This window comes from Rhinolophus sinicus, linkage group LG06 (genome assembly GCF_036562045.2).
Source record: "Rhinolophus sinicus isolate RSC01 linkage group LG06, ASM3656204v1, whole genome shotgun sequence".
Classification (NCBI taxonomy): domain Eukaryota; kingdom Metazoa; phylum Chordata; class Mammalia; order Chiroptera; family Rhinolophidae; genus Rhinolophus; species Rhinolophus sinicus.
In genome coordinates, this window is record NC_133756.1 from 115,567,348 (window position 1) to 115,589,686 (window position 22,339).

A 22,339-nucleotide genomic window follows, 5' to 3' on the forward strand; every position below is an offset into this window, starting at 1 on the left:
AAGACGAGGTTAACCCACTGCTTTCTCTGTCCCCTCTGTGACTATGGCAGCCCCCAAGGGTAACTGAGTCCCTAAGGGAGGAGACTGGACCTACCTGTGTTCCCTAGAGCTGGGGTCAGATGTGTCTTTAAGCCCTGCAGGTACATCTGTGGTCCGTTCTGGTGGAAGCGACGTGTTCAGGGTCCCCTAAACCCTGACCCGCTTCCTCCACACTCTGCAGCATTAGACACCTAATTGATTTCCCAGGGACTGTCTGATTAATAACCCGTCAGACTCCTATCTACTAAAGGGGAAGCCAGAGCAGAAAGCTGCCAGGCTTCGGCTCTAGCTCATCTTGTCGGACGCCTGGTTTGGGTGCCTGAGGCCACTTTTAGGGTCATGCTCAATTTGGGGAAGAGCCCTGCCAACCCCCCAGGATGACAGACCATCCTGGTGGTCTCCAGTCCAGCCCTAGTATGGTTCCCAGAATGGCACACAAACGTCCGGTGGACCAGGCCAAACCCTGAGCATGGTAAGGAGCTGGGATGGAACTCATCCCTGTCATTTGCTTATTCAGTCACAGACATACATAAGATACGTAAGCCATGTAAGAAGCTCAGAGTCTGGTGAGGGAGGCAGACCCGGAAATGAATGAATGGAGACGGGTACCCAGGACAATGCTCTGACTGGGGGAGTACTTGGAGCAGGAAGGAAGGTGTGGCTCCCTCTGCTTGGGAGCATCGAGTAACAATGAAAACAAACACTCAGAGCCCTTTGGGCACTTTACTGAGCTTCCCTGGTTGGACTTAGTGTCCGGGATAGTCAATGGGGGCTGATCACAGAGGCACCTCTGCCTGGCAAGTACCCAAATTCCAGATTCCCAGAAGGCAAGCAGGTGTTCAGAACAAACTACAATTAATTTGTAGAAATAGTTAAGGCACAGTGAATCAGCCACTCTTATCAGTGAATGGCGGGAACCCTCCTGAACCCTAAATGTCCAGGCACCAGCCAAGGGCCAACCTTATGAGCAGTCCTTTCAAAGAACAGCAGTCAGGACTGCCATCTTAACTCTTTTCTGCAGGGGTAGGCAGTCTTAGTATCATCCCCACTTTAGAGATGGAGACTGAAGCACGGAAAGGTTGAGTAACTTGCCTAAGGAGCCACCGCCAGTGAGTGGCAGGCCCAGGCCCCGTACCCAGGCTGGCGGGCTCCACAGCCCCTGCACCTAAACCCTGTCCCATGCCACCCTCCTTACTATGAAAGGTAGCTTCTTAGGTATGTCTGCGTAGGCGTTTACTGAGAGAAGGGACAGTTGTACAAAGGCACACAGCCAAGAGAGAGCTGAGTGCTTTGGAGAGATGACTAAGAGTTGGGTAAAGTGGGGGCACAGGGGGCCCCATGGAGATGAGAGTAAATGGGGATCCGTGATGGAGGGCCTCTGTTACGTGAAAGGAGGCTGCACTTTTCCCTCGGGCATGGGGCCTACGGGTGGCAGGAGTGGGAGTGAGCATTGACCAGCAACTTTTAAATGGGACAGTGACCTGGGATCGGCCTTTTGGAAGTATCGCTGTGGACTGGAAGACTTGGTTCCCTTTTCTGTTTCTTTGTTCAAGCCCCAGCTTCATCACTAACTCTGCGTGTGGCCTTGGCCAAGTCTTCGACATGCTCCACTCCTTGGGGGTCTCAGCTTCCGAATGTGGGGTTTGATCCCTACCTGTCCTGCTCTACTAGGCGACTGTCCCAAGGCTTTGTGGGTAGAAACACAGTCCAGAGCAGCGGGCTCACTGTGAGAAGATGGGCTGGTGAGCAGGGCCGTAGCGGAGCACGGGCCGCTGCGACTTCCTAGCCACTTCCTTCCCAGAAGCTGTCTGTTCTGCCCACCGCAGGCACGCTCAGCTTACTCTGGTGAAGAGAGATGGAGCTAGACACCCACTTCAGGCCATCCAGGGACTATCCCAGGGCCTGCCCTTAGGCTTAGAGGGGAGCCAGTCCCCCCTCAACACTCTAAGAAAAGCTTCAAGAGCAGCACAGCACTTGGCCGTAGGTCCCTCTCCAAAACTCTGTCAGTCTTTTCTGAGAGGCATCTTGGGCCTGTGAGGTCAGAGAGATCTCTGCCTTCTCATTGCCGTGTGATCTTGGGACCGTCCCTTAACCTAGCGTGGCCTCAGTTTTCATATCTGTAACATAAGGTAACAACACCCACCAGTGTGAAGGCCAAAGGAACCCTGTGTGTACACCTGACTTCCACCAGCGGTGACCTGGGGACCCTGCAGGACTATGACTCAAGGAGGGCCCAGCCACTTAGCACCCCCATCAGGAAATCCTTATACCTTTCGTTTTCCAGAAGAACTGGAAACCCAGAGTGTTGGGGGCCCGAGGTGGGCAGGAAATGTAGGGGGGAGCCTTGAACTAGGAGTCAGGACACCTAGATTTTACTTTCAGCTCTGCCACTGACATGCTGTGTGTATGGGAGCAGGACACGGGTCTCTCTGGGCCTCGGTTTCATCATCAATTAAATACAACCTAATACTTTGACCCCAAACTAAGTGTTAATAGTACTGAATAAAGTTATTTCAAGGCAGTAGCATTCTGAACAGGCTGCATTTTCAGCAAGTGCTCATGCCCCCCCCCCCCCCCAAATTCCTGAGTGACCTAAATGATTACTATCCAAGTTAACATGAGTGTAGAGGCTCTTTCAGGAAATGTTATACTCTGTCACTCTAGAAACCCCCTGTTCTGTCGCTTTGCCTCTTCCCTTGTCCTAGTAGATCTGTACTTTTTAGCTAATTATTCTCTCTCTTTTTAAAATAACTTTAGTTTTAAACTGTGAAAGTAAAAGTAAAAATCATTCAATCCAGACACTGGAAAATTCTCACTGTTAACATTTTGATCTTTATCCTTTAGGTGTTTTTTTCTCTGAACATATTTACTTGTTTCTGATGGGTTTTGAGGTATAGATTTGACTCGCTGAGAGTACAGTCCTAGGCCAGAATCTAGATATTCTGGGGTCATGCCATGCAGCCAGCCTCAGGCCCCAGGAGCTCATCCCTGGGCCCTCTGGACAGGGACAATTAGGGCCTGCTCAGGCTTGGCCATAGGGCTGTAGAAAGACTGGACATTCCCTCCTGAAGTGCAGGGAATGGAGGAAATAATAACACAATACCACCTATGCTACCAATTAAACACCAGCTGCACGCCTGTAATACGCCAGGCACACTTCTCTTTGTATACCCCATCATTTGCTGTTTTCAGCAAATATTTATTGAGTGCCTCCTACCAGGTACCAGGCACTCTTCTAGACTCTGGGCACGTGAGCAGAGAACAAGACCAATAAGGTTCCTATCCTCACGGAACTCGCGTTGCATTAGGAAAAGAACGCCATCAGCAGATAAATATACATATGGTGTGTGTCTGGTCATGTCAGGAAAACTAAAGCAGTTGCAAGGGGCACGGGGTGATGAGGTAGAGTAGTAGGGTAGGAGTTGTTACAGTTAGGGTGAGAAGGGAAGGGGTGATCTATGCAGATATTTGGGGGAAGGTGATTTAGGCAAAGGACAGCAAAGGCTTAGAGAAACAGCAAGGAGGCCGGTGTACATACGTGTGGCACAGAAAACGCGGTTGGAGAGGTGACAGGGCGTCAGATCTTACAGGATCTTGTGGGCCCTGGTAAGGACGATGGTTTTATTCTAGTGGAGCCATTGGAGGGTTGAGAGCAGAGAAGTAGCATGATCTAAATTACACTTGGCCTTCTATAAGGAGAGTGCTCATCCCAGTTTATGATTGCTTGGAGAGATCTGAGACTGATTCACCGCCCGAGGGCCAGTGACTGATGGAGCTGGGATCTGTCTGACCCCAAGGCCTGTGTGCTTCTTTCTGTGCCAAGAAGCCACCTCACTAGAGGCACAAATGAGGCCACTCTGAGGGACTTCCACACTCCTCAGCTCCTCTCAGGCACTCGGAGAGGCCCTGGGGGCCCAGAACACCACCAGAGCAGCCTGCTACCCAGGTGGCTGGGCCCAGAGGACATCATACTCAGTGGTCCTGGCTGCAAAACAGTGGTGCCTTGTGTTTTCACTGTTACTTGGAATGCTAATGCAATAGTGCTTTGAGATAGTCCAGCCCCTCCTCATTTTGGTCTGTGAGGCCAGCCAGGGGACAGATTCACATTCTGGGCAATGACACAGGATTATGAGAGGCCCGAGCTCTGGGGTCAGACAAACTGAGGTTCCATTCTGGCTCTGCTGCTTGCTTACTCTGTGATAGGACCTTAAAAAGTTATTTCTCTGAACCTTGCTTTGCCAGCCTACAAAACAAAGATGGTAGTACTTACTTTCTAGGGTTCTTGTAAGAAATAAGATTTAAGCTAGATAATAGTTGCAGAGCAATAGAATAGGGAATAGTATATGGTAGAAAGTAGCTATTATAATTAGGAGTAATAATTCTATAATATTTGTTTGGCCCCTGAAAATTCTTCCAACATTACTCAGTTGGTCCTATAGCAACTTTGTAAGCTTACTATTATTAGCCCCATCTTACCGATGGAGGAAGTATACAGTTAGAAGAGGTTAAACTTATTACAGAAAGTCACACAGCAAGAAAGTTGCAGAAAAGGGTCTCGAATTTGGTTTTCCTGGTTCTGGAGACCTAATCAAAGTCAGAAGGAAGGACCCTGGCAGGGCTGGGCCCAAAAGTTAGCCTTCTGTATTCAGTGCCTCCCTCGCCTGCACACAGCCGGCTGACGCCACCACCAGCTTGTTCCAAATGATTCACTCCAGGGTTTTCAAGAGAGGTGCCAGCAGTCCTGAAAATATCAGGAAACAGGATCCAGGGCACTCAAGTGTGAATGATGCCACTTAGCTGGCATGGTTGAGACCAAAAAGTGCTAGTTTGTCTATTTTCCTTCTGGGTTAGAAATAGATAAAGTCACAAAATGCTCCACAGCCCTCAGTGCACTTGGGGGGAACAAAAGAGCCCCCCTCCTGTCTCCAGTGGGGCACCATACTCGCCCGTTATAATAGTCATTACCCAGGTCCCTGCACTGCTGAAGGACTGTGACACTCCAAATAGCGTCAGCATCAACTTGGGGGCTTGCAAGAAATCCCGATTCTCAGGCCCGCCCCTCTCCTATTGACTCTGAATCTTTTGTGGAGGGCCTCCGCAGAGCACAACTCTCCTGATGGTTCTGGTGCTTCCTCAACTGTGAGAACCACTGCTGTAGAAGAAAATGGCCCAGAATGCTTGTCTGTCTTTTTCCTTTGAATTGGCAAAATCAGTGTCTCTAGCTGTTGTTTAAACAGAGGTAGGCAATGTCAAATAGAGAAGAAAGCACAGGCTGTGGCACCAGATAAACCCGGGCTCAAATTTCTGCTTTGCACCTTGCTAGCTGGTAAGCTTAGCAAGTCCTGTTCCCTCTCCACTTCTCAGTTTCCTCATCTGTAGAATGGGGATAATACTGCCTTCCTTGCATAGCCTGTTTTGGAGATTCGAGATAAGTGGATGTAACATGCCTAGCTCAGTGCCTGAGACATACTCAGTCTGCATCACTGAGGGCTGTGATTTGATGCACACAGCTGCCAGACATTGGGGTTTGTATAGAGAATGCTCCCTCTGGATGCGCTGTGCCAAGCAGACCTCCTGCACATGTGGCTTGCACACAGACCCATCGCCTGGAAATTGTGTCCCCGCTGGTCTCATGCACAGCTGCGCCAGACAGCCACTTTGTGTGTTTCTCTACTACCCGCCTTCATTGATGCATGACTCATTGCTTCATTCATGTCTCCATGTGTGCGTAGAAGCCTAGGCAAGCAGCCATTCCTAGGGGCATTGCAGGACAACCTCATTGAGATGGACATTCTCAGCGCCTCCCGCCATGATGGGGCTTACAGTGACGGGTAGGTGACGTCCCCATGCTCCTCTCCTCAGTGTGTGCTCTCCCGCGGCTCCTGCACTTGCATGCAGCCCCTGAGACCTTTCCCTGGGATCTCCCGGAGGAGGTGAAGATGCCATGTTGCATGCCCATCCCAAGTCCACGTTTAAGTTGCAAGAGTTTATCCTTGGAAGACCCTGTTCCCCAGCATATTAACAGCAGTCTTGTTAATATGCAGCTCCGGCATCTCATTGGCTGCCTCTGCCATTCTGAAAGCCATCTCATGTAATAATTTTTATGCAGCACAGGCCCTGTATTGTACGTGTTCTTGCCCCAAATATGTATTCTGTGGCCTGAGGCATCTTGCACCCCAGCAGGGTGCAAGATTTCCCCTAAGATTTACCTTTTACCCTAAGACTTGGGGGATGCAGTGCACCCCATTCTCCAGGCTGTGTACAAGTCCTCCCATTGCCATGGTTAGAGCCAAGCTGTGCAGGATTTCCTGCACCGACTTTGGCCACAGCCATGTGCTTTGACCACGCCACACTGCCCTGGAGATGACAGCTAGGTTGCAGTTGCCTGTCGGTCCTCCTGCAGAGCTTATACCAGGGCTGGGAAGGCAGCAGTCTGGCTTCTGAGCAGAGGGCTTTGAAGGCATTTGCCGCCATTGGCTGTGTGGCAGCCACTAGGGGACTGTTGACCATGGCAGAACTTAGTGGCGGTTCCTTGGTTCTCACACTCCAAAGCCTCCTTTAAACAGAATGGTGTTCCACTCCTCCACCAAGGTGCACTGGCAAAGTAGGTCTTGGAGGGAGAAGAACGTTTTTAGGTTCCATTATCTCCAGGGTACAGAACAGGATTTTAGACACTTTCCAAGTTACTGCAATCATTTTAGAGAACAGCTAGTTTATTCCCTAAGAAACAGCGTCCCAGCCCCATCCTTTCCCAGGAAAAGGATCTCAACACCCAGATTTCTGTCGAGAAGGTAACCCCTTCCACCTTGGCGTGGGTGGTTTTCCCCTTGGGTGTGGCTGTCCCATCTGTGTTCCACGGAAACTTGTCCTCGTGTGCCCTCCTTTGTGGTCCGGTTTGTGAATCTCTTTTTTCCTGTCCCTCCGTCTTCTCTGTGGTGATTCTTTCTCTCTCTCCAGGCTCCTCTGCATGCTTCTTCTATTGCTCCCTCTGTCCTCCAGGTTGATCTGGGGTCCTAGTGAGCCAGCAGAACCTGACACCCTCTGGTGTCTCTCCATCCACAGGCACTTCCTCTTCAAGCCCGGAGGCACCTCCCCGCTGTTCTGCACCACGTCACCAGGGTACCCTCTGACGTCCAGCACAGTGTACTCACCTCCGCCCCGGCCCCTGCCCCGCAGCACCTTCGCCCGGCCAGCCTTCAACCTCAAGAAGCCTTCCAAGTACTGTAACTGGAAGTGTGCGGCCCTGAGCGCCATCGTCATCTCAGCCACGCTGGTCATCCTGCTGGCGTACTTCGTGGGTAAGCACCTCCCAGCTTCCCTTAACTCCCCGGCCCAGAGGGCAGTGACCAAGACACCAGTGGGCTATGAAGGCACCTTGCCAGCATGGCAGTCAGAGCAGGCAGGGTGAGCCAAGCAGTCCTAGAGCTCTGGAGTAGCCTGCACCCCGAAACTGTTAAGGTCCACTCCTTGGGGCCCTCTTCTCCTCCCCTCTGCACATATGCCAGGAAGTGAGCTTACCATCTGCTCTTTCACGTGTTAGGAGCCTTGCATTAGGTATAAGCATTTACTTAGACTGGCATTTGAGGTGGTGATCTGTGACGTGAGTGTCATACATTGGAGTCACTACAAGGGGAATGACAAGTTGGAGAGGCTGGACAGCCGGCAGTTCTCTCCTATTGGTGCCGTGTAGCTACCGTGAGGAGCAGGAAGGAGATGGGGTGCTTAAGACTGGACTGTGCTTACCTCAAGCCAGGAAAGCATGTCTGAAGGTGAGGGTCTGACAGGGTTGCCTGAGGGTACCATGAGAGTCAAGGTCCAGGGTTAAATCATGCTCAGGAACGCAGGGAAGAGAAATCCTGGGGTACAAGATTAACAGTAAGCAATTTGAGCTAGCTGAGGGATGCACAGAGCCCCCGAGCAGCACTGACCGGCCTTCCTACCTGCCCCCAGGGCATCTCCGCGATATAAGACACTCCTCCTGGCCCATTGCTACCATGGGATGCCTTCCACTGTGTGCTCTTTCTCTCTCTCTTTTTTTTGAAGGAGGGTGTAGCTCACAGTGGCCTATGTGGGGATCGAACTGGCAACCTTGGTGTTATCAGCACCACACTAACCCGCTGAGCTAACTGGCCACCCCATGAGTGCTCTTTCAGTGTATTTCCCACACAGTCTGGTTTCCCGCTTTGGACCCCTCTTTTTGGTCTGCTCCCAGGGAAGATATTAATCTGTAGAGATCCATGGACATTGTGTAGAATCTGCTGCCTCTGAGTAAATCAGCCTGTTAGTAAAAGCATCCAACAGGGTTGGCTTACCCTCTGTCCTCTCCAACCTTCAAATTCTATAGTTCTACAATTTAAGGTAGGTCAGGCCAGTTTGAGATAGCCTTGAACCCATGCTAAGGAATTCTGAGATAATTCTGTAAGCAAAGGGGATTTGTTCAGTAGAAGCCTACTAAGTAGAAATGAACTAACTGGCCAGAGGTAGACAGAGTGCCACCCATTGTGAAAAAGGACTCTGTAACAAGCGAAGTCATTGTGGATGAACAAAGGGCTGTCTGGAGAGGTAGAAAGTGCTGTCACTAGGAATGATTAGTAGAGCATGGCCCCTTACTTGTTCAGGATATAGAGAAGGGATTTGAACGTGGATGGGGGTTTGGGTGATGTAAGCGGTAAAGTCACTTCCCTCGCAAGTTTCTTGAATTTCTTCTTGAATCCAAACAAGGAATCAGGAAGATGATAGTCCTGCAGACAAAGCAGTCTCCTTAAATATCTCAAGCTATAATAAGTCTCCTTTGGTATGCCAGGTTTCTTTTCCCCTTATGAAGATTGAGTTACAGACTTTCACGACTTCAAGGAAAGTTGGCATAGATGTTTCATCTCTTCTTCTGTATGATGGATTAGTTGTTGCTGCCTAGAAAGTTGAGTTGAGAAGGATCCTGAGGCTATATTCAGACTCAATGGAAAAGAGTCTGTGTGATTGATTAGTAATGTCTGTTGTGGGCACAGGAGTGGAGAATATTGATGATATACCAGGTATTTGCTACCCCTCCTACAGGTCATTGAGTAAAAGGGACAGCCACAGTGGGAGAGGTCAGCACCCCTCCAATCTCTGTGAGGGGTACATGACTGATGGACTTCTATTGGGTTACAGGTGAAGGTTAGGGGGTTCCAAGCACCATCACCCAGCCTGAATGTTTCTTTCTGGCACCACTAACACTGTGTTTCCACCAAACACTAGCTCTTGCTTTTGACTGACATTTTCTGTTTCCTCAATGAGTAGACTTCTGAACAAGCAGTATCACTGTTTGTCAAGAGCCAGGTAGTTTGCTGCATATAGACATTGTTTTGCGTTGAAGTCTTAATGTTTATGCCCTGTAGCCTAGTTCAGGGAGAAAGAATAAACCTTCATATGATTAAGTAAACTCTCTTCTATTTCTATCCTATGGGTTTCTTCCTCTCCCATTTAATAAACACATGTGGTCAGTTGTCAGCTATCTAAAGATAGGGGTGACTGTGGGAGGTAGTGAGCTCCCTCTTATAGGAAGGATGCAAACAGAGCTTAATGACCACGTACTAAGAATAAAACTCAAGCATTGACTGGCAGTTTGTACTGGATGACAGTTACTTTTCCTTCCAACATTGATAGTCTTTGAATGTGTGATTTTGTCAATTTTACTTTTCATTCAGCAAACCATACAGGGTACCTGCTTTGAGCGAGGCATAGTCTAAATTAGGGTTTCTGGGCAGGAATAACCACCCATTCTCAGGAATTTTTTTTCACTTTTCTATTCCTGAATCCTGAGAAAAGTTGGTTGGGAAATCGGGAAAGTAGGCTCCTTGAAACCAGGTGGTTGGTAGTATCGGCTGTCACTTTGTGGAAACGATTCATCACAGAGAACAGAAAACAGTCTGTATCTTGGGATTCCGGAAAGGGAAAGCGAAGAAAATCCTCGAGAATGGGCAGAAATTCCCGCCCGGAAACCCTAGTCTGAATGCTAGAGCTTATGGTCCTTGCCCTTGAGGTGTCATAGCTTAGAAAAGCAGACAGCGATGTTGGCAGTGATGGAAGCAGCCATGGCCTGAGGGAATACCCAGCCCCCCGCCGGAGGACTAGGGGAGGCTTCCTGGGAAAGGTGATGTTTCAGCTCAATCTTCACTAGGGAGTTAAGCAGAAGTAGACCATGCAGAGAGGGTATTTTAACCTGAGAGAAGTTTCAGGCTTGAAAGAGGACAGTGGTATGGTGGCAAAGACATTTTCTGTGTGTGAAGCATCTGAGGGGTGTTGGAGCTAATGCAGGAGAGTCTGGTTAAATTATGAAGATCATCTTGGAGGCCAAGTTAAGGACCTTCTTGGATGGGCAGTGGGGAGCCATTGGAGGGTTTTAAGCAGTGGCAGGACACAGATTTTATCTTAGAAAGATAAGGGTAGAGGAAGGAAGGACAGGCCCTCTTGCAATAACCGAGTCAGGAGAAGCTGAGGGCTTCAAGTAAGACAGTGACAATGTAGGTGGAGAAGAGGGATAGATCTGAGGCCACTTTAGGAGAACTTGTGTCTCAAGTTACGAGTGGTTGGGCCATTGATAATGTATCTGATAAAACTCTATGTGTGTGGACACTTTAAGACTGGACTCTAGATTCCATATCCAAAGTCCAAGTTAAAGAAGCAAGTCTGGGGTGTTCCCTTTGTTACCTGGAGACTCAGAGCTCACACCTGGCCTCTCACAGCCTGGATTCCATTCCCAGTTCTGCTACCTGGCCACTATGTGCCCTTGGGCAACTCACTTCTCTTTCTGAGCCCTGATTTCCTCATCTAGAAAATAAGCACAACCCATTACCTCAGAAAGATAGAGGTTCGTGAGGCTGGAGTCAGCTAGTGCAGGTGAATGCATTGCTGCAGGTGTGAGGTCCTTCCCCAGCTTTCCTCGAGGGCTGGGGGTGGCCACCTTGGTGTTTGGTCTCCTCGAGCTGCTGGGGGTAAGGGAAGAGCGTCTTGTTGCTCAGCCATAATCAGAGGCTGTGGTGACGAACTTGTAATGAACTATCAATTATTAAAAATCAAATTAATTGTCTCAGCCAAGCATAAATATCCTTAACAAAGACTCTTTTTCCAGCAGGCCAACCAATCTAATCAACAGGCAAAAGCACAGATATTTAATTAGATTTTTGATGAAAAATTGTCTTTAATTTCAAGTATAATCAATTATTAATTACTGTAATGAGTGAGTCTGACTGGGTTTACTAATTAACTCATTTAAAAATTATGAATAACCTTTTCATTTGTAATTATTTTCTACATCCTATCAAGTTCTAGATAAGAATTGTATCACTTCAGCAGCAGAAGGGGAGGAGAAAACAGTGTGGGAAAGAATTGTTCTTTCTCTGGTGTCTGCTCAGAGCTATCATATCTGGACGGAAACCTGACAGATCCATTTGACATTCAACTTTCTTGGGAAATGGGCAAACAGTGACCTTTTATATGCAGAGACATTTGCAGTTATTTTCATAGGAAGATGGAGAAATTGGAGTCAGCGCTTAGCACCCACAAAGGCTGCAGGGCTGACTCCTCCTGCCCTCCTCCCTTGTTACTTAGCTGTCCTGGCCTGAGATGAGAATCTGGGACGCCTGAGGGACGTCTTCAGAGAGAAGACATGTATTTTTGTCTCCAAAGGCTGCCTTTCAGAGAGGCAGCTATAGAGGACGTGCGTCTTGCTTTAGTCACCCATTCCCCTGATGAAGGTTTTCGTGTGCTTTTCAGTCTCCATTTCAATACTCTGCCTTTTCTTTTCTGAAGAAAAGGATTCTGCAGAACCAAATGGGAAGAGAATGATATGTGGGGAGGGTTAGTTGTAAGTCAAACCATGACGCTTGTACAGCCACGGTAATAATGCTTTATTGTGTAGAATTGTTTTAAAACATTTTCAACACAAAAGGCAGTGTGGTACAGAGTAGTAAAAATAATAGGGGTCACTTCATATCGTTACTAAGAAGAGCGGTTAGCTTTGATTATGTGCTGCCCACATGCTCCTCTCTGTTCTAAGCTCTTTGCTTGTGGTTTCTCATTGAAATTTCCCAACAACCCAATGACTTATTATTCCCAGTTTACAGGTGAGGACATTGAAACCCAGTGAGCGTAAGTAACTCATCCACTGTCACATGGTAAATGGCAGGCCTGTGATCCAACCAACACTAGGCATTCAGGCTCTTGAGCTGATGCTGTTAAATTCTTTTCTCTTTTGAGCTCACAGTCTTAAGCTTTATGCTATAACTTTCCAATCTTAATGTAGTATTAGGTTGGTGCACAAGTAATTGCAGTTTTTGCAATTATTTTTAACCTTTTAAACCACAATTACTTTTGCATCAACCTAATATTTTTACTGTGTGTCTAGCATTGGTTGGTCCAAACCCACTATGTGTATCATCTCTCTGAACACTCACAAGAATTCTGTGAGACAGATAATATTTTCTGTATTTTCTAGAAGAGGAAACTAAAGCTTAGAAAAGTTGACAGTTTGCCAGAGGCACAATACCAATAAATGACATAGGATTTCAAAGGCCATACTTTCAGCCACTGTGCTAGAGGTTCTGCGCTTGAACAGATGATGTAGAATCAAAAGACCCTACTTTAGGCCCTGGCTCTATCACTTGCTGACTGTGTAAATTTGAGCCAGTGGCTTAACTTCTCTGAGCCTCGGTTTCTACTTCGCTTATGGTTCTTACAATGGGTGTAGCTGGCACGATTAGCCCCATTTTACAAGAGAGGAAACTGGGTGTCGCCTCATGGTTAAGAGCCTGAGTTCTGAAATTAGGCTCTGCTACTTAGAAGTTTTTGACCTTAGGCAAGTTTACTTAACCTCTCAGCCTCAGTTTACACATCTGTAAAATGGACAGTGGCTACTTCAAGGGTTGTTGAGAAATTCCAGTAAGATAATTTGCATGAAGTACCTAGCCCACTCTCTGGCACAGAATTAGCATTCAATACAAGTTAGGTACTATAATTATTACTATATTAGTACTATTAGCAGCATATGTAAAAGAGTATTAGTAAGCCTTGAGCGAGAACTTGGACCAGCCTTGTCTCCCTGCAGCACCTGTGGGCTTCCCAGCCTGTGTTAGTCACAAGGGCAGCTGACAGAACAACCAGGGGGACCTGTCAGAAAACATTTGTGGGGATCTCTGGCTGTTCCTGGGAAGTAGCCGCAGGAAGAATCATTACCAAAAGAGCACCTCACGTCATTTCTTTAGGACAAAAGTTGATTTTTGCTTCACTGGCAGTTGCTTCTATCCAGAGAAACCTGACAGCTCCCCTTGTGTTCTGAATCGCTATGTAAAAAGCAGACACTGAGTGCTGCAGAATAGCTATGGATTAATATCTTGAGGACTCTTCAAGCACCTCTCTTGCCAGAAAGTCTTTTGGAACAGGAGACAAAAGGCTTGTTAATAATACAAAACCCAGGAATAGCTTTGCATTTCAATGGAGAGCTGAGATTACCCTAGAATGTTATTTCTTCCATCATAGGTCCAGCACCATCCTGCAGGGCAGGGGTGTCATTTACAGTGATTTCTTTAAGGCAACACAGTATTCTGATCAGAAGAGAAGACAGGGTTTGGAGTCTGACGGATTTGATGGAAATCTCCTCTGCCATTCTCCAGCTGTGTAACCCTTTTGTGCCTTGGTTTCCTCATCTGCAATATGGGAAGAATAGCATTTCTTTCATGAGGTTGTCGTTCCTCCTGAAAAGATTAAATGAGATGATGTTAAAAAAACACAGGTCATATGACAGATGTCTCTTGCTGGTGGACTCGGGAGACTGTTACCTTCTGTGGAGCGTAGTTATCTCCACCCAGCATATGGTGGGAGTAGATGATCCTGTTAGATCCTAAGTTTATGACCTTAGGCAAGTTTACTTAACCTCTCTTGGCCTCAGTTTACACATCTGTAAAATAAGGATAATGACAGTGGCTACTTCAAGGGTTATTGAGAAATCCCAGTAACATAATTTGCAGTTCTCTGCCTATAGGAAATTGAACCAGAACATTACAGTGGAGTCACAATCATGGGCTGTAGCAGCCTCGGGGTAACTACGTACCGTGGAATATTCCAACATGCTCAATAGCAGTGAGGGATTTTTTTTTTTTTTTTTTTTTTTTTTTTTTTTTTTTATTGGATGGCATCTTTCACCTTCACCAGCAGCTGATTGTGGGTTGGGAAAAAAAAAAAATCAGAACCCTTACTTGAAGTGATAGTTGAATTTAGAAATGAAAATGTTGCACAGCTTAATTGCTGCTTTTCAAAAGAGAGTTATTAGAAGAGCATTGCTTATTGGAATATTATTGCACTTCCTGGTCTGGAAGAACCCGGGTTATCCAGTTTATTGACGTGGCATTACATGTGACTTGCATAGACTTGCACAGGCTCTCTCAAGATCTCTCTGACATTTCACCAAGCCACTGGCCGAAGCATGGCAGCAAGCCAGTTGGGAGGGATATTAGGCTTCCCTTCTCTTTGGCGTGGTGTTGCTTAGCCTCCTGTCTCCTGGTATCTTATTCTCTGCTGCATATTCGTTTCCTTGCACGAAGCATGGCGCATGCTAGCGGTGCTCAGTGAGACTTGCTTGGATAAAAGACCTTGCAAGGTGGTTAAACCAGCCAAGGCCTTTCTAGACCAGAAGAACAGTATGGGCAGAAATGTGCATGTTACGTCCTGGGGCCCACGTACATGTGAAGTGGACATGAGATAACTAGAGAAAGGGTTAGAAATAGAGACCAGGGTGATTTTAGCCTGCTTCTTCCCCTCTATTATCCCCATCTGGTTCAGCTCACAGAACGTCAGGAGCTCAGATGCCATTAGCTTCATAAGCACAGGCCCATTGCACTTTGGGCCTGGGTGTTATTCGTGAGCAATACGCTCATTTTCTCTCCTTTCTCTTCAACTTCGCATCATGCCTTTTGGATAGAAGCCATAGATTTAACTTTATAGCCCAAAGAATGAGAAACGGAGATGATTGAACTTGATCTTTTAGGAGGACAAAAAAGTGATAAAGATACAGGAACCTGTATTAAAGCCTTTCTCTCTAAGATTGATTCCTTCATGCTGCTCTGTGGGAATTGCTAATAACGAGATATATATAGATTGTTCTCTTTATAACAGACCCCAGACAAATATCGCACAACCCCCAAAAGGAAGCCTTGAGGAGACCAGCATGGCTCTCCAGAGTTGTCTACAATACCGCTGTGTGGCGGAGCGGGCAGACTTGCTGTGTGGGGCTGCCCAGGGCAGAGCCACGCCCTCAGGGGAACAATGACAGGAAGGCCAATTTGGGCTCCGTGGGAGAGGACAGCTCTAACAAGGGAGCTGCCTGGGTGGAGAGGGCTTCTGGTGCCTGGGATGAGCTGAGCGAGCTTACGTGCCCAGACGCTATAGACGAGTGCATCTTGTCTGTATTGTCCTTCTGCGATTACTAGCTATGCCACCTGGGCAAGGAATTAATCTCCTTTAGATGCCTTTCCTCATCTGTAAAATGGTAATAAACAAAAGACTAGCTAAAATGATTAAGTCATTCAACATGTTTTAGCTCCGCAGGAAAGGAAATTTTCCAGCTTGCAGACCTCACTCTCTCCCCTCCTTCCGCTTTCCTCCCATTTGTGGAACCCAGCCAGAAGCCAGAGCCTAAGGGAACCCGTCGGTCTACTTGTATACCCGATGAGCCAGTCCCCCAGGACACAGAGCAAGGTGGAGAAGGATGGAGTGTATCTGGAGGGCAAATGGATAACAACAGTATATCCTCTCTTCATAATTCCCCTCCCTAGCAGTGTTAGGCTCTAACTATATTCCTAGTGACCCAAGACTAGGTTTGAGACCCAAACCACACTCAAGCATGTCTCCCTTACCTGTACACCCACTCGGCCACCAGGCCCTGACCGCTTGTGTTTAAAATCACATTTAGTGAGATATAATTTACATGTAGAAAATTAACACTTTTTCGGTGTCCCATTCTATAAATTCTGACAGAGTTGCACGACCACCACCACAATCAAAACACAGAACATGTCCATCACCCCAAAAAGCTGTCTTATGCCCCTTTGTGGTCAGTCCTCTCATCATTCTCAGCCTCTGGCACCCACGCACCTTCCCCATCTCAGTAGTTTTAGGTACTATTTTCGAGATGTGTAGTAAAGAAGAAATGTATTTACTAGATTCAAAATAAGGTGTTATCTACAGTAAGCTTTAAACTCAAAGATATCAAAGAGTTGAGGAAATTTTAAGATGTAATTTAGATTTCAAGGTATGAGGGCAACAAGTGAAACCTTTTAGGATTTTCTGTGTGTTACACTTGACCTCAAAGGATAGCAGCCAAAAGCCTCCATCCATGTGGTCAGCATGAATTCACAAGTTTACGTTCTTCTGCCGTTCTCATGGACCATTCATTTTTCATGTAAACAGTGTCAAGAATTGACACAATTCTCATTCTAGTCAAGCTAATAGTTCTATCCTATTTGTACCATTACTGTCTCATTGTATTCCTGCCATTTCCAAAGGTTTTGTAGTATAAATAGCACTTCTATGAATATCTTTGTTCTTCCTGCCCTGTTTTCTTCTTGTAGTTATTGTGGGGAGTGTGTTTCCCAGAGCAGGATTCCTGGGTAGATAGGTTAAAGCTCTTGTTTCTCACTCGTGGGGGCTCCTCAGAAGGATAGGACTGAATTCCAGGGCCCCCAGCCAGGTGTCCACTTTCCCCGCAGTCCTTCCAGCATGAGGCTTTGTGTTTCATCTTGGGTTGGATGGTTTAATGGGTGGGGACCAGAGGATGTTACAAGTGGCCCTGAGACCCAGAGAAGCTAAAGGATCTTCATTCCTGGAGGGAACCCCACCCTTCTCCCAGTCAGTTCCTTTTCAAGAGCTTAGTTCACATATCGCTTCCTCAGTGAAACTCCTCTGACCGCCTCACACTAAGCCAGGAACCCAGTTATGTGCTCTTATAGTGCTCATACCGTGGTTCCCCGAAAGTAAGACCAAACCGGAAAATAAGCCCTAACATGATTTTTCAGGATGACATCCCCTGAACATAAGCCCTAATGCGTCCTTTGGAGCAAACCTTAATATAAGACCCAGTCTTATTTTCGGAGAGACACCGTAGTACTCACCACAATTGCAGCTGCGTGATTTTGTCATGGATTAGGTTCATATCTGTCCCCAGCATTTGATTGTGAGCTCCGTGAGGGCAGAAACAGTTTTTCATCTTGCTCAGTGTTATAACCATAGCTTCTTATCCTAGGGTCTGTCACGATGTAATATGTGTTCAGCAAAAGTGTGTTGCAGGAGAGAAAGGACGATGTCAGGGCTAGAACCTGACAGGTGTTGCGAGGCATGGAGTGGCGGGGAAGAAAAGGTCAGCACAGAGGCTCAAGTTCTTACCGGGAACAGAGATAGAAAGTGTGGAGGCAGTGACATAATGCGAGAGTGAAAAAAGATTACTGGAGACTAAGATGGGGGAAAACCAGAGGTGGCTGACAAAATATAGTCAGAGTGGGGCACAGAGTGGGGCGTTAGGCCTCCATCTGTTCTTTACGACTGTGCGACTTTCAGTACGAACCTTGCTCTCTCTCAGCCTCAGTTTTCTCCTCTGTGAATGTAGGTAATAGGCTGTTGTGGGGATGAAGTAATGATCAAGCACCTAGTTTTTGCTAGTAGGAGCCACTAAGAAATGAAATATGTCTTCTCTTCCCCACAGCAAACAAGGTGTTTGAATTTGAGAGACAAGCAGTCCTGAGTTTGGAAAAGTCTTTGGAAAAAAAGGACCTGAGTTTACTAGTATATTCATTTTTTATAACAACAGCAGGGGCTGCAGAGGAAATATGCTCTCCCGGGCCTTGGAGACCCTTGCCTTGTGAGCCGTGCCAAGGCCCCTGAAGACGCAGCACAGCCATGGTTGGTCAGGAAGTAGCCGCAACCGTGCGTCCCGGGTACTCCTGCTGTAACTTCACCCCAAGAATGTGTAAAAGGAATTGACTTTACAGATTTTTAGCACCCTTGGAAAGGATTTATCCTCAAGTCCTTGTTTTTATTCTAGACTAATGACTGTGAAATAACAATTTGATTGCACTTAGGTGCAGAGAAAAAGCAAGAACGTTCTTCCTGATGGGTGTTCTTCAGCTGTTGTAAATACCTAGCTTGTGGAGAGCATGTCCGCCTGGTCAGGGCTGCGCTTAGGGCTGTGTTCCTGGGACAGAGGTGAGGAAGCAGAGGAGGGCTGCTCTTCACTGCAGGGGAAAAGAGAGGGACAGGAGGGAGAAAGGAGTCGTGAGAGGAGGAGACAGGGCTGTAAAAAACAGTATTCTTTTTTTCTTCACTTAACAGTAAAACACTAAAACCACAACTAAACAGCTTTGTCCTTTAAAGACAGAAATACAGTCTGGTAGCACAAGCACAGACTTCGGACAGACTGCCTTCCGGCTCACACAAGTTGTTTTCAGCTCTCTGAGTCTTGGATTCCTCTTGGTCAAATGTCAGTTAATACCTAAGAGGTGTTTTGAGCATTAAGCAACAGAATATCTGCCAAGGGTCCAGTCTGTGGGTAGCCCGCAGTGGGTGTTCAGTAGATGCCGTTCTCACCCTTCAGGCAGCTGGATCACCCGGAGATTTTAAACCCTCTCAGATCCAGTGGCCGAGGGCTATCCCCAGATGTAGGGATTTCAGGTAATCTGGGGTTACGTAGAGGGAGCTTCTCCAAGCTCAGGTTTGAAATGGTAGGGAGCATTCGCTGAGCCGTCTGCCCCATTGCGTCCCCAGCTGTGAGAGACAGACAAAGCCGGATAAGCTGGCATCACTGCCTTGAGACATCCAGGTTTTGTGGCGAGGCACATGTGTAAGGAGCTGATGGCAGCACTAGACAGTTGATAAAAGCATGTTACTGGAGCTTGAACCTTATCCCTGTGGGAGCCCGAAGGAGAGCAATTCATTCTAACCAGGAAGATCAGATAAGATTTCCCCAAGGCATTGAGCCTTGTAAATCAAGTAAGATATTGAAAGAGAAGCTAAGAATGACTTTCTGGAAGATGGGACGGCCTAAAACAAAGGCAGAAGACAGTAGATAGAAATGTTGGTGATTTTTGGCACCTGTGTCAGAAGACGGTGCATTAAAATGTCCATGCGTGCAGTTGATCTATCTGCAGGCCTGTCTCTATTTTACTGAAGGCTCTTGATATAAAACTGCAGAAACCACAATGACTGCAGAAGGACACTGGCTGCCTCCCCCCTTAGAAGACAGGCTCCATGGGGCCAGTGCGTAATACGTACCTTGCCTTGGGTGACGCCTTTCAAACCATTCATTGACCCTCTGCAGCAGTCTGTCCACTGCACGGAATCCTTAACTGCAGTTCCTTGTCCACAAGCCACAGGCATGGAAACTGAGGCCCGCTCCAGTGAAATAACTTTTTCAGCTGGAATGACTGGCAAGTCATAGAGCTGGACCTAGAAACCCGATCTTCTGATTCCAAATTTCTTATACAGACCATGCCACCTCTCAGAGGCGTCCCCTGATGTCTTCTACTGCTGTGCTCCACACCTGAGGCTCAGAGCAAACAAGGGTGCTTTGCCATCCTGTCTGGGTCTTTACTCTGCCCCCGCTCCCACTTCTCCCTCGGCCTAACCTGATGTAACAGATGTAGCAGCTCACAGGTATGGAGAGCTTACCATGTGCCAGGCATGTTCTGAATGTTACGTGAATTTTCTCATTTATTCTTCTCAACAGTCTTACTTATCCAACAAATGTTTGTCAAGTACCACCCATGTGCTAGGTGCCATCCCATTTTTATTTCCACCATAGAGATGAGAACCTGAGGCCCAGGGAACTTAAGTCATATGTCCAAAGCCACATCACTACTGAGTAAAAGAACTAGGATTGCCCTCAGCGCTTGCCCTCTTCCCACTGTGCTCTACGATGCCCGTGGCGGGTCCAGGACTGGGGTGGTTCACCTGATCTGAATTGCTGAGAGGATGCAGGGAGCTCCTGACTAAAGAAAGAAATGAGTGTCTTTTTTGATGAAAGAAAGATTAACATCCAGCTGCCCTACCTGTGCACTTGTGCCAGGATTGCTGGTTACCTGTGGCATTGAGTGGGGCCATGGTCTGCACCCGAAGTGCTTCAGGATTGGAGAGAAAAGGAGGCCCAAATGACACCAGGCTCCTTGACACACATCGCTTACTGAGCACCAACACCTCGTGTTATCTGATTCTGCTGTTCTCCCAGCTTCATCTAGCATGCGTAGATTGTCACTGGTGTAACATTTAATTTTGGAGAAAGCCCTTCCTGCTGGTGTATGGCAAGCAACGAGATTTATCCTGCCTTTGAGCCTGGAGTTAGATTTTGTTCACAGCCTCCAGTGGGGGAAGAGAAAAAATGCCAATATTATTCATTGGGCTGTGGCATCCGTTTCATCATGTTGTCCTAAATTTTGCCACTCAGGCTCTCTGTAGAATTCTATAGCAAGACATATTCCTTGGTCTCCTGTGTGTGTTTCAGTCTGTGTGTATCTCTGCATATGTGAGCACACACGTGATTCTACCCGACGATGCATGCCAAAAGGGTATTTGAGAGGAGATGGAGTGGAGGGTTAAATGAGAAGCAAAGATTAAATGAAAATTTTAGGAGAAATAGCATTTTCTTTTTTTCTTTAACTGAAAACTAGAAATGCTTCTTTTGCAACTTGTTTATGTTTCCTAACTTTTTTATAGGGCATTAAGTCCATTATATAGTACTATTCATGTACCTACTTGTATAGGTCTGGGGCTGCATTGGAAGATTCATATATACATCTTTGCATTAGTCTATAAGTATATATTAAACTTTAAGTGTTTTTTCATTCATTAACTTTTAAGCAATGTAATAATAATGCTTTATATTTTCAATATACTTGATAATCTATAAAGAACTTTCATTGAATTTAATCTTTACAAGAACCCAGGAGGTGGTTTTGTATTATTTCCATTTCTACAGATGAAAAAACTGAGGGTCAGAGTGGTTAAGTGACTTATCTTCTGACGCACAATGGTAAGGGCCAGAGCTGGGAAGCTGACCTCTCTGCAGATCTGTCCCACTGGGTACAGAGATGGACACAGAGCCATCAAGGGACAGGAAGCAAACGTCAGGGCAGTATGCCTGAGAGAGGTGCTGAAATAATCGTAAGGACCCGGGGCTGGGGAGGGGAGAACAGAGGTCATTTTTTGGCTGGAAATAATGGTAAAAATCCTCATAGAAGTGACATTTGAAGTAGGCCTTGAGGGATGGGAGAATGATGGGGGAAAGGCAGTGGCCATTCCACATGGAGGCTTTGCGTTAGCTAAAGCCTGGAGGCTGGATGGACAGGTGTACTCAAGGAGCAGGAGAAAGTCACACAAACTGAGACTCCTGAGTAGAGAGAAGCAATGAGGGCGGTCAGATACTACGTCCAATAAGCATCTGACATGCTCTTTGAAAATTGTTTCTGTTACGAAGAGATGTAACCTCATATTTTCAGCCTCAGGAAAATATGGCCAACAAAATTTGAGCAGTGAGGGAGGTCCATATAATAATGAGATTTTCATTTTTTTCCCCATGTTTGTCATTTCTACAGTTTTACATCTAAGCAGAATGTCAGTGTGTGTAGTGGTTAGGGACAGGTGCAGGGCAACCTGGATTCGACTCAGATCTGAAGTTACTCTCCGCCTCTTATTAAATGTGTGATCTTGGGCAAGTCGTTGAACCTCTTTGAGCCTGTTTCCTCATCTTGCAAATGAGGGTAATAATTGTGCCTACCTCATAGGGCGTTGCTAGGATTAAATGATTGTGTCTTTTTATAAAGCACATAGCCCTGTGGCACAGTATAGCTTTCAGTTAATGACCGTGGCTGTTATTAACATGATCAAACCATGAGCCCATGGATATCAGAGAAGGAGAACTCACATTTATTGAGAGCCTTGCTCTGTGCACAGACAAGGGCCAGGAAACAAGAAAATGTGTGATCCCAAAGGGCCAGAAAACGCCCAGGGAGCAGGAGACTGGAAAGCTGTGACATCACACACACTGTTCTGTGAGACTTTAAAATGCTCTTTCAAAATGCTTCTCATTATGAAGAAATATTATCCCAAGTTACCAATCTGGGTGGGCACACTCCATGTTAAGCTGTCTACCCTCATTCCTCTCACCAAAGTGAATGTTCCAGAGGGAAGAGGCCTATCCTAATAATATATACACAGATTAAAACTCCATTTAGAGGTACAGTGGAGACCACCTCCTAATTGACTTGGAGCATTGAAAAAAATTAAC

General features: G+C 46.7%; 1 protein-coding gene across 14 annotated transcripts in view; it reads left to right on the forward strand.

Annotated features, from left to right (window-relative positions):
• Nucleotides 1–22,339, forward strand: part of TENM4 (teneurin transmembrane protein 4) — a 972,743-nt gene that overhangs the window by 748,568 nt on the left and 201,836 nt on the right. For 11 of the 14 annotated variants that reach the window (XM_074335694.1, XM_074335699.1, XM_019726370.2 and 8 more), the window contains 2 exons: nucleotides 5,772–5,870; nucleotides 7,102–7,337. In XM_074335694.1, coding sequence (XP_074191795.1) covers nucleotides 5,772–5,870; nucleotides 7,102–7,337 — 335 coding nt within the window. The remainder of the gene's footprint in view (nucleotides 1–5,771; nucleotides 5,871–7,101; nucleotides 7,338–22,339) is intronic. The other 3 variants (XM_074335700.1, XM_074335704.1, XM_074335701.1) reach the window with 1 other exon arrangement.